General features: G+C 41.8%; 1 protein-coding gene across 2 annotated transcripts in view; it reads right to left on the reverse strand.

Moving 5' to 3' along the window:
• LOC105470754 (leishmanolysin like peptidase) overlaps positions 1 to 12,184 on the reverse strand; it is a 76,560-nt gene that overhangs the window by 42,431 nt on the left and 21,945 nt on the right. For both annotated transcript variants that reach the window (XM_011722934.2, XM_071090534.1), the window contains exons 7-9: positions 9,849 to 9,954; positions 7,822 to 7,916; positions 2,717 to 2,834 (exon numbers count right to left, since the gene is read on the reverse strand). In XM_011722934.2, the coding sequence (XP_011721236.2) occupies positions 2,717 to 2,834; positions 7,822 to 7,916; positions 9,849 to 9,954 (319 nt within the window). The remainder of the gene's footprint in view (positions 1 to 2,716; positions 2,835 to 7,821; positions 7,917 to 9,848; positions 9,955 to 12,184) is intronic.

Below are 12,184 nucleotides of genomic sequence, written 5' to 3' on the forward strand. Positions count from 1 at the left end.
TTGGATGGAGTCTCTAGGGTTTTCTATATATAAGATCACGTCATCAGCAAACAGCAACTATTTCACTTCTTCCAGTCCTATTTGGATGCCTTTTATTTATTTCTATGGCCTGAGTGCTCTTGCGATGATTTCCAGTACTATGCAGAAGTGGGAAGAGTGTTCCAGATCTTGGAGGAAAGGCTTTCCATTTTTCACTAATAAGTATAAGGTTTGTTGTGGGTGTCTCTTATATGGCCTTTATTGTGCTGAGGTACCTTCCTTTTGGACCTAATTTGGTTAGTTTTTAATCATAAAAAGATGCTGAATTTTGTGAAATGATTTTTTTGCATCTATTGAGATGATCATATGGTTTTTGTCCTTCATTCTGTCAGTTACTGATTTGCTATGTTCAGCCATCCTTGCTCAGTTACTGATTTGCTATGTTCAGCCATCCTTGCACACTGGGGATAAATTTCACTCGATCATGATGGATGACCTATTTACCGTGTTGTAGAATTCAGCTTGTTAGTATCTTGTTGCAAAATTTTTGTACTTATGCTCATCAAGAATATTAGCCTGTAATTTTCTTTTCTTATCGCCTTGTCTAAATTTGTTGTTAGAGTATTGCTGCCCTGGTAAAAAGAGTCTGGAAGTAATCCCTCCTCCTCAATTTTTTGGAAAAGTTTGAGAAGGACTGGATTATTAGTTCTTCTTTAAACATTTAGTGAAATTCAGCAGTGAACTTGGTCCTGGGCTTCTCTTTGATGGCAGACTTTTATTACTGATTCAATCTCATTACTCATTATTGGTCTGTTCAGATTTTTATTTCTTCATGATTCAGTCTTCATAAGTTGTATTTGTCTAGGAATTTGTTCATTTATTCTAGGTTATACAGTTTGTTGGTATATAATTGTTTATAATAGTCTCTCATGATCCTTTGTGTGTCTGTGGTTTCAGCTGTAATGTCTCCTCTTTCATTTCTTATGTTATTTGCATCTTCTTAGTCTAACTAAAGGTTTGTCACTTTTAGCTGTTCAAAAAATCTATTCTGGCCAGGCACAGTGGCTCACACCTGTAATCACAGCACTTCAGGAGGCTGAGGCAGACAGATCACCTGAGGTCACCAGTGCTCCCTCTGTTGTGATACATCTTAGGATTAGTGGTACTATTTCTATAATGACTGATCATTTGGAGTCTGTATTAGTCAACGTTCTCCAGAGAAACAGAACCAATAGGATGTGTGTATACATCTACATATATGTACACACAGAGAAAGAATGAATATGAGATGAGGGGAGGATGAAATTTCCTTTTTTCTTTTCTTTTCTTTTTTTTTTTTTTTTTGAGACAGGGTCTCACTCTGACCAACATGGTAAAACCCCGTCTCTACTAAAAATACAAAAATTAGCCAGGCATGGTGGCGGGCGCCTGTAATTCCAGCTACTCGGGAGGCTGAGGCAGGAGAATCACTTGAACCCAGGAGGCAGAGGTTGCAGTGAGCCGAGCTCGTGCCACTGCACTCCAGCCTGGGCGACAAGAGGGAAACTGTCTCAAAAAAAAAAAAAGTTGCTCAGTAGAATAAAACCTTGCTCACTGGGTTCTATCTGTCCTTTAGTTAGAGATTTCCAGAGATGGGAAATAGCCCAAGAGCAGTGCAAAACTTTATAAGTCAGAGAGCTGTACAAAGTCAAGGAAAAGGGGAAAGGAGAATAGCCATGGTACCCAAATATTTGGCCCAGATATTCCGGATGTTTCTGTGAAGGTGTTTTCTTGAATGAGAGTAACATTGCAATCAGTGGCCTCTGAAGAAAAGATCACCTTCCATAATGTGGGTAGGCCTCACCCAACCAGGCGAAGGTCGGAGGAGAACAAAGACCCACCTCCCCCGAACAAGAAGTCATTCTGCCTTTGGACTCCAAGGGCAACTCTCCCCTGAGTCTCCAGCCTGCTGGCCTATCCCATCAGATTTGAACTCGCCAAGCTTCCACAGTCATGTGAGCCAAATCCTTGAAAGTCATCTCTTGGCCAAGTGTGGTGACTTATGCCTGTAATCCCAGCACTTTCGGAGGCTGAGGCAGGAGGACTACTTGAGCCCAGGAGATCGAGACCAGCCTGGGCAACATAGTGAGACCTCATCACTACAAAAAAAATAAACAAAATTAGCTGTGTATGGTGGTGCGTGCCTGTAGTCTCAGCCACTTGGGAGGCAGAAGTAGGAGGATCACTTTGGCACAGGAGACAGAGGTTGCAGTGAGCCGAAACCACTACACTCCAGCCTGGGTGACAGAGTGAGACCCTGTCTCAAAAAAAAAAAAAAAAGAAAAAAAGAAATCTCTTCCTCCCCTCCTCTCTCATATTCTTTCTCTGTGTATACATATATGATATATACACACATCCTATTGGTTCTGTTTCTCTGGAGAACCTTGACTAACACAGACACCAAAGAAAATGATCAGTCATTATAGAAATAGTACCAGTGGTCCTAAGAGGCATCACAACAGAGGAGGCACTGGCCTAAAGCACTGGGTGGGATAGGCGCCGTGAGAGCCATTGACAAGTTTCCATTTCCTCAGATTTCTCGTGGCCCGTAGCTTTATTGCACAGCCTTTAAATGACTTTTCCTACTATAGGCTCTAAAATATTATAAGTTCTTAAACAATAATGATGAGTAAAGAAAGGACCACAGTAAAGGAAAAGAACAGATGGCTCATGAGACGTGAAGTTTGGTAATACTTACAACAACACGAGGTGTTACCAGGAGATACACGGTGTGACGAACTATCTTATTATCTCGAACATCCCATAATCTCTCCACTTTCCGAACTACTTTATCACTCCATTGATATAATCCAAGACTGTAATTACAGAATTAAAACACAATTATTATTGAAAATTCACCATTTTAAATGTAAAAATATTTACATTTACTGTAAAAAGTCTTTATAAATATCAATATGAAATTAAAATAATTGGCCGGGCGCGGTGGCTCACGCCTGTAATCCCAGCACTTTGGGAGGCCGAGGCGGGCGGATCACAAGGTCAGGAGATCGAGACCACGGTGAAACCCCGTCTCTACTAAAAATACAAAAAATTAGCCGGGCGCGGTTGTGGGCGCCTGTAGTCCCAGCTACTCGGGAGGCTGAGGCAGGAGAATGGCGTGAACCCGGGAAGCAGAGCTTGCAGTGAGCCGAGATCGCGCCACTGCACTCCAGCCTGGGCGACAGAGCGAGACTCCGTCTCAAAAAAAAAAAAAAAAAAAAAGAAATTAAAATAATTGAGAACCTCCTACGTACCAAGTCCAAGCAAAGTACTTGATAAGTATTTTCCTTTCTACATTTTTTTAAATTTAATTTTTTGGTTGGGTGCAGTGGCTAACACCGTAATCCCAGCACCTCAGCAGGCCGAGGTGGGAAGATTGCTTGAGCCCAGGAGTTTGATACCAGCCTAGGCAACACCAGAAGACCTTGTCTCTACAAAAAATTTAAAAATTAGCTGGGCGCAGTAGTGCAGGCCTGTGGTCCCAGCTACACAGGAGGCTGAGGTCAGAGAATCACTTGAGCCCAGGAGGTTGACGGTGCAGTGAGCCATGTTCGTGCCACTGCACTCCAGATGGGGTGACAGAGCAAGACCTTGTCTCAAAAACAAAATAAATAAAATAAAATAAAATAATCCAGGCATGGTAGTGTATGCCTGTAGTCCCAGGTACTCACGAGGCTGAGGCAAGAGGATCACTTGAGCTCAGGAGTTCAAAGCTGCAGTGAGCTATGTTCATATGGCTACACTCCAGCCTGGGTGACAGAATGAAATCCAGTCCAAAACATTTTTTTCAATTTATTTTTTATTTTTTGTTGAGACAAGGTCTGCTATGTTGCCAAAGCTGGCCTCGAATTCCTGGCCTCAAGCCATCTTTCCACCTCAGCCGTTCAAAGCTCTGGGATTACAGGTGTGAGCCACTGGGCCTAGCCTTGATAAATATTTTCAGATTTCATCTTTTCAACAACCCTATGAGATTTTCATCACTATTCTGCAGATAAAGAGACAAAAGTTCAGGGAGATGAAGTAACTTGTTCAAGTTCACATAGCTAGCACTTGGCTAAGATGACGAATTACTTCCTTTTGACAAGCATACAGGATAAAATGAAAGCCAGTTCACAGATATCCAAGGATATAAGGAAACATAACCAACAAAATGCCATATTAATTTAGTGGGAAAGTAGAATGTATCTAATAACTGCTGTGAAGCTGATTATTCATTTAGAAAAAAAAAGGTTAAATCCCTTTTTCACCACATACAAAAATAAATTCCGGAAAGATATAAGCAAAAATGACAGAGTAAAAATCTCTCAAATTTCTCTCCTCTGTGAAAGCAATGAGAAAACTACCCAAATTGGTGAAATCAACTTTTTAAACTTTGGAAATTAATCAAAGATTTATAGCAATGCAGAAAGCATTTATTCATGAAAAATGGACGAATCTCTGTAGAAACAGGAACAGTGCGGTGCGTTTCCATGCCCTCTCTCCAGCTTTGGGGCAGCCTTGAAAACCGACAGCCCACACTCATGGTGAAAACCAGTAACCTGACAGCCACTGTGGCAGGCAGAACAGGGTTAATTGGGAAAATGAATTTAAAAACATGCTCTAACTATACATCTACAAGAGATATAGTTTAGACTAAAGAACACAAATAGCTGGAAAGTAAAAGGATAAAAAGATATACTACATAGGCCAGGCGCAGTGGCTCACACCTGTAATCCCAGCACTTTGGGAGGCAAATCGCTAGAGGTCAGGAGTATGAGACCAAACCTGGCAAACATGGTGAAATTCCATCTCTACTAAAAACACAAAAATTAGCCAGGTGTGGTGGCACATGCCTATAATCCCAGCTACTCAGGAGGCTGAGGCAGGAGAATCACTTGAACCTGGGAAGTGGAGGTTGCAGTGAGCCGAGATCACGCCGCTGCACTCCAGCCTGGGCAACAGAGTGAGACTCCGTCTCAAAAAATAATAATAAAATAAATTTAAAATAAAAATAAAAAACTAGATGAGCATGGTGGCACACTCCCGTAGTCCCAGCTACTCAGGAGGCTGAGGTGGGAAGATCACCTGAGCCTGGGAAGATCAACACTGCAGTAAGCCATGATCGTGATTGTGCCACTGCACTGAGCCGGGGCAACAGAGTGAGACCCTCCCTGCCTCAAAAAAAAAAAAGGTTAAATCCAGCATAAAGATATAACAATTATAAACATATATGTACCTTACAAAAGAATCCCAAAATACATAAATCAAAAAAATTTTCAAATGCATTGAAGCTATAAATGTAAATAAATCAAATAATAATGTACTGGAATAAATTTAGGAGAATATTTTTACAATCTTTTGAGGCCTTAAGCAACAAAGAAAAAAACATCTGGGTACAGTGGCACATGACTGTAGTCCAAGCTGATTGAGAGACTGAGGCAGGAAGCTTGCCTGAGCCCAGGAGTTCGAGACCAGCCTGGACAATATAGTGAGACTCTATCTCAAAAAAAAAAAAAAAAAAAGATAAATTTAATGATAAAAAACTTAAAAACTTTTCTATACATGGCAAAAGTATGATAAATGAAGTAAAAAAATAAACAACCAGGAGAAATATTTATAATAAGCATGTAAAAGGAGTAATATCTCTAATTTATAAAGAACTTCTACAACGTGATTAGAAAGGGAAAATTAACCTAAAAGACTGGACAAGGAAAATAAATAGGCAGTGCACAAAGAGAAAATGCCAATGGCTAAAACCACACTATAGTCCTGGAAATACAACAATGAGATACCATCTTTTAATCCATCAAATTGGGCTTAAAAAATAAAAAAGATCTATAATATCCAATACTGATAAAGTGGTAACAAGAGCACTCATACACATCTGGTGGGAATGTGCTTTGCTATACCTTTTTTAAAAAAAAAATGTAACATGGCAGTTTCTATTAAAATTTATAGTGTAAACAGATTTTAAATCGGCAATCCCAGTTTGGGAAATCTATCCTGCATACATAAAAGCACTGCTACAAAAGTAACATATTTATCTATTATAGAAAATTACAATGGACATCAATTTTTATTTTTCCCTGTAACCTAAGTCATTTTTTTTTCTGGCTTATTCCCTAGACTACTTCTACCATTTTCCCTATAAATTTCTCATTCTCAGCAAAACAACAGAAAACATAAAGACGGTTTTCTTTTCCAATACTGTTTCATAAAAATTTCAAACATAGGCCAGGTGTGGTGGCTCATGCCTGTAATCCCAGCACTTTGGGAGGCTGAGGCAGGCGAATCACCTGAGGTCAGCAGATCACCTGAGGTCAGGAGTTTGAGACCAGCCTGGCCAACATGGTGAAACCTGTCTCTACTAAAAATACAAAAGTTAACCAGGCGAGGTGGTAGGCGCCTGTAATCCAAGCTACTGGGGAGGCTGAGGCAGGAGAATGGCGTGTACCCAGGAGGCAGAGCTTGCAGTGAGCGGAGATCGCGCCACAGCATTCCAGCCTGGGCGACAGAGCAAGACTCTGTCTCAAAAAAAAAAAAAATTCAAACATGCAAAACATTAAAATAATTGTTTAATAAACACCCTTATAATCAATAACCAGCTCACCTAGATTCTGTAATTAACATTTTGTTGTATTTGTTATCACGTATCTGTTCATGTACCCATGCCTTAGAGAAATTATTTTTAATTCCTGTTTTTCCATGGCAAGGCAATGTTTACACATAAGCAGTGAACAAAGCCAGCCAGAAAATAAACAGCTTTGGCCGGGCGCGGTGGCTCAAGCCTGTAATTCCAGCACTTTGGGAGGCCGAGACGGGCGGATCACGAGGTCAAGAGATCGAGACCATCCTGGCCAACACGGTGAAACCCCGTCTCTACTAAAATACAAAAAATTAGCCGGGCGCGGTGGCTGTGCCTGTAGTCCCAGCTACTCGGGAGGCTGAGGCAGGAGAATGGCGTGAACCCGGGAGGCGGAGCTTGCAGTGAGCCGAGATCCGGCCACTGCGCTCCAGCCTGGGCGACAGAGGGAGACTCCGTCTCAAAAAATGAAAAATAAAATAAACAGCTTTTACCTTATTAATCACTCCAATCTCTCTTTACCATTCATACTTCAAGATTAACAGTTTCCCCAAATACAGTTAAAGCCAAATCCAATTCTTTACATCTGTAACAACTGAATGTATTACTCCATTATCTTCATTTTTACTGGAAGGTTTCTCTTTTTTTTCCTTGAGACAGTCTTGCTCTGTCACCCAGGCTGGAGTGCAGATGCATGATCACAGCACACGGCAGCCTCAACCTCCTGAGCTCAACTGATCCTTCTATCTCAGCACCCCAAGTAGCTGCGACCACAGGCGCATGCAACCATGCCCGGCTAATTTTTGTATTTTTTTGTAGAGACAGGGTTTTGCCATGCTGCCCAGCAGGTTTTGAACTCATGGGCTCAAGCAATCAGCCCACCTTGGCCTCCCAAAGTGCTGGGATTACAGCCATGAGTCATTGTGCCTGGCTGGAAGGTATGATGCTTTTGAGGAATATCCTCAATGCAAGCAGGCACTGCAAATTATCAGCTTAAGAATGGTCCTTGTGTGTGGGTATCTCTCTCCTCCTTACTTACACCATTATGTAATATTGCCTATCTCACAAGTTATGTTTTCCATAAAATGGCCTCATATCCTATGTTGTTTTAATATCTACCATTTCCTTAGGTTTGCCATGAAGACATTATTATTTATGGCATCTAATATGCTGTGATTCTCAGATTCTAGTCTTAGCACCCTCCTAAAAGAGGAAAGCAAGAACAACAACAACAAAAATACCTATAATTAAAAGGTGGGAGGCCGTCCGCAAATCTTGAAGTGAGAGGATTTCCATCTTTGTCATGGTAGAATGCAAACAGCCCAGCAGAGAAACCCTATAAGAAAAAGTTTAAAATGTCTTCAAGTGAAAAATGTCAAGGCTGATTACAGGCCTGAGATCAAAGGAGAGCACTGATACTAACTGGTTCATAGAAGCCCCACACTAGTGCTTCCGTAGGAATTTCTCATACGTTGGAATTGAACAACAATTTAGTGTTCCATATTTATAAATTTTAAATTCTAATTACTTGAGGTAAATATTTCTAACGAGAAATTTTCTTTTTTTTTTTTTTTTTTTTTGAGACGGAGTCTCGCTCTATGGCCCAGGCTGGAGTGCAGTGGCCGGATCTCAGTTCACTGCAAGCTCCGCCTCCCGGGTTCAGTCCATTCTCCTGCCTCAGCCTCCCGAGTAGCTGGGACTACAGGCGCCCGCCACCTCGCCCGGCTAGTTTTTCGTGTTTTTTAGTAGAGACGGGGTTTCACTGTATTAGCCAGGATGGTCTCGATCTCCTGACCTCGTGATCCACCCGTCTCGGCCTCCCAAAGTGCTGGGATTACAGGCTTGAGCCACCGCACCCGGCCTCTAACGAGAAATTTTCTAAACCACATTATATATTTTACATTTATATTCAGTATAAATACTATAAACATCAATTACTGTCCTATAATTATATTTCCAGGCACCATTAGAGTTTTAAAACCATAAAGAGCAGCAACTGCTGTGTTTTTAATTCCTGTCTGCTGTGTGGGGGTGTGTGTGTGTGTACATTATGAAATGGTTCTCAAAGTCAGTCTGCATTTTAAAGTTATTTTGGCCTTCTTATATATATAGAAGAATCCTCCCAAAGCGCTAGGATTACAGGCGAGAGCCACTGCGCCCGGCCCTTCTTCCTTTTGTGAGAAGGTATCAGCTATCAGGTGTCAATTCCGAACAAGAGCTGGACCAGAGCTGAAAAGATGGAAGCAGCACACTGAGATGCATGGCCAAGACTGACACTTGCCTACAACAGATAAATTTAATTAAAAATTACTAGGAAGATAAACATTCGTATGTGTTCAAATATACACGTAAAAAAGTATTTAGCTGACTATTTCCTTTCCTTTAATTTGAGGAAGTGGTAGTCATTACTACTGCCTCCCTATAAGGATATTCACACGGTTATCAGAAGCAGCAGCCGAAGGGCCAGGCGCAGTGGCTCACGCCTGTAATCCCAGCACTTTGGGAGGCTGAGGTGGGGGGATCACTTGAGCCCAGGAGTTCAAGACCTGCCTGGGCAACATGGCGAGACCCCATCTCTACTAAAAATACAAAAATTAGCAGGGCATGGTGGTGCGTGCCTGTGGTCCCAGCTACTCTGGAGGCTGAGGTGGGAGGATCATTTGAGCACAGGAGTTTGAGACCAGCCTGGGCAACATAGCGAGACCTTATCTCTACCACAAAAAAAAAAAAAAAAAAAAAAATTAGCCGAGTGTAGTGCACATCTGCAGTCTTAGCTACTTGGGAGGCTGAGGTGGGATCACTTGAGCCTAGAAGGTTGAGGCTACAGTGGGCCATGATGGGGTCTTAAAAAACAAACAAAAAACGGTGGCAGCAGCCCAGGGCTCTGCCATATCTATATACTTTCATAGGCCTTTCAGTATCGTTAATTCTTCAATCTTAGAATTTTAAAAGAGGAAAAAGCTTTATAAATCTTTCTGTTTGTTTGTTTGATACAAGGTCTGCCTCTATCACCAGGCTGGAGTGCAGTGGCACAATCTTGGCTCACTGCAACCTCAAGCTCCCTGGGCTCAAGCCATCCTCCCACCTCAGCCTCCCAAGTAGCTGGTACCACAGGTGCACACCACCATGCCCTGCTAATTTTTGTATTTTTATTGAACATGAACCTAGGAATCTACATCATCCTAAAATGGAATATATGTATAAAAATGAGAACATACTAAGCAGAAAATCAGGGCATGAAGGAAAGAACAGTAACGGTAGAATTTACCAGGGCATGAATAACCTCATGTTTCACTGTGGACAGCATCCCAATAAACTCCTGAGGCTGGGTAGAGATCATATTTGGACACAGGTTAGCATATCCTGCTATTGGCCTGTCAAAATAGACATTGAATTTTTAAATTATATTCCAGAACAATATTTATTAACATTTACTTCTCCATCAAATACTGCTCAAGGACAGAAAAATCTTCGCAAAATATCAAATGTAATTTTGTACCATCACTATCTTTTACTTTTAAGACATGTATCCTCTGCCCTCCTATGGCATGGCAAATCAATACCTGTTTCCACAAAAGGACACAGTTGACTATACTTTAATGCGAATTTTTTTTTTTTTTTTTTTCAGACGGAGTCTCGCTTTGTCGCCCAGGCTGGAGTGCAGTGGCCGGATCTCAGCTCACTGCAAGCTCCGCCTCCCGGGTTTACGCCATTCTCCTGCCTCAGCCTCCCGAGTAGCTGGGGCTACAGGCGCCCACCACCTCGCCCGGCTAGTTTTTTGTATTTTTAGTAGAGACGGGGTTTCACCATATTAGCCAGGATGGTCTCGATCTCCTGACCTCGTGATCCGCCCGTCTCGGCCTCCCAAAGTGCTGGGATTACAGGCTTGAGCCACCGCGCCCGGCCTAATGCGAATTTTTGAAATATATCAATATAATACCCAAAAAAGAATGAACTGAAAGGCTCAAATTCCAACACTATTTTACTTGCAAAATCCATATTTGACTTCAGCATTTCAGTATATCTATGGGCACAGAGACAAGCAGGTAGAGAGGAAAACAGTTATCAAATGGGGCAATAAGTGAATGGTTCAAGTTGCTGAAAGTTGCTGACCCTTCTTATCTGTTTGCTATTCCCTTTCTCCTGCTCCAACACTGCCTACATTCACATAAATATTTCTACCTTCCCATCGCCTTCTTCCAAATTCTACACCCTTTAGAACCTACACACTTCTGCATCTCTCTCTGTGCCTAGAACCTGAAAGTCCAAAGGCAGACTAGGACTCAAGAGTCCAAAGTAATTCAGTTCCACCATGCGCCTCCCTGTCTTTCCAAAGCTGTGGCCAATGAACATTGCTGATGAACCCCAAGCTCAGTTCTCCTACCACTGTCTTAACATTTTACATAGAAATACCACAAAGCTCATCAAAGTATAACTGCCTATTTACAAAGTACATTTATATTATTTAAATTGTTAAATATTGTATATTTTCTTCATAGGAAATAGCAATAGACTTAGAATTAGAGAAAGTATGAATACAATTCATTTATTTAAAAATTGCCACAGTGACCTCTAAAATACAAAATGGATTTCGCTTCCAGGCTTAAAACCCTTCAGGGGCTTCCTACAGCACTAAGAAGAAAACAATCCTGTCTGCCTGTCCAAGCACCTGTCCCCCAACAGTGTCCACTGAGGGGGCTCCTGAAGCAACAGGCGCACATGGCTTCTGCCTTCACGAGCTCTCCCCACATCTCTGTATTTGGCAACAGCCTATCAATGTTCAGCTAACGTTTCACTTTTTCAAAGCGGTCTTCCTTGCTCAATAGATCCACAAGGTGTTTCTCTTTTATTCTCCTCTACGTTACAACACTCTATTTATTTTCTACAAAGTATTTATCGTACTTTGAAATCACATATTTATTTGCAGGAACATTTAATACCTGTCTCCCTCTGCAATCCGTAAGTTCCATGAGGCAGGTACACATCTGTATTTTGTTTACCTCGTCTGTTGGCCACTCAAATATTCACGAAATGAATTAATGCCATATAGCAATTGTGAAGGAAGGTTTCACTTTCTTGAAAAAGAAGAACTTAAGGCCAGGCGCAGTGGCTCATGACTGTCATTCCAGCACTTTGGGAGGCCAAGGCAGGTGGATCACCAGAGGTCAGGAGTTCAAGACCAGCCTGACCAACATGGCAAAACCTTGTCTCTACTAAAAATACAAAAATTGGCCAGGCGGGTGGCGCACACCTGTAGCCTCAGCTACTCAGGGGGCTGAGGCAGGAGAATCACTTGAACTCAGGAGGCAGAGCTTGCAGTGAGCTGAGATTACGCCACTGCACACCAGCCTGGGCAACAGAGCGAGACACTGTCTCAAAAAAAAAAAAAAAAAAAAAAAAAAAAAACCTGAAGATACTGCTTTTTCTTCTAACAAATCTAGGAGAAGTTAGTATAACTAATTCATATGTATCAAAGGACCATTGCTGAGGTGTTAAACATCCATCTATCAGTCAAAACACGAGCTGAGGCCAGGCACAGTGGCTCACACCTGTAATCCTAACACTCTGGGAGGCCGAGGCAGGCAGATCACCTGAGGTCAGGGG

The sequence above is a fragment of the Macaca nemestrina genome, chromosome 2 (genome assembly GCF_043159975.1).
Source record: "Macaca nemestrina isolate mMacNem1 chromosome 2, mMacNem.hap1, whole genome shotgun sequence".
Lineage (NCBI taxonomy): Eukaryota > Metazoa > Chordata > Mammalia > Primates > Cercopithecidae > Macaca > Macaca nemestrina.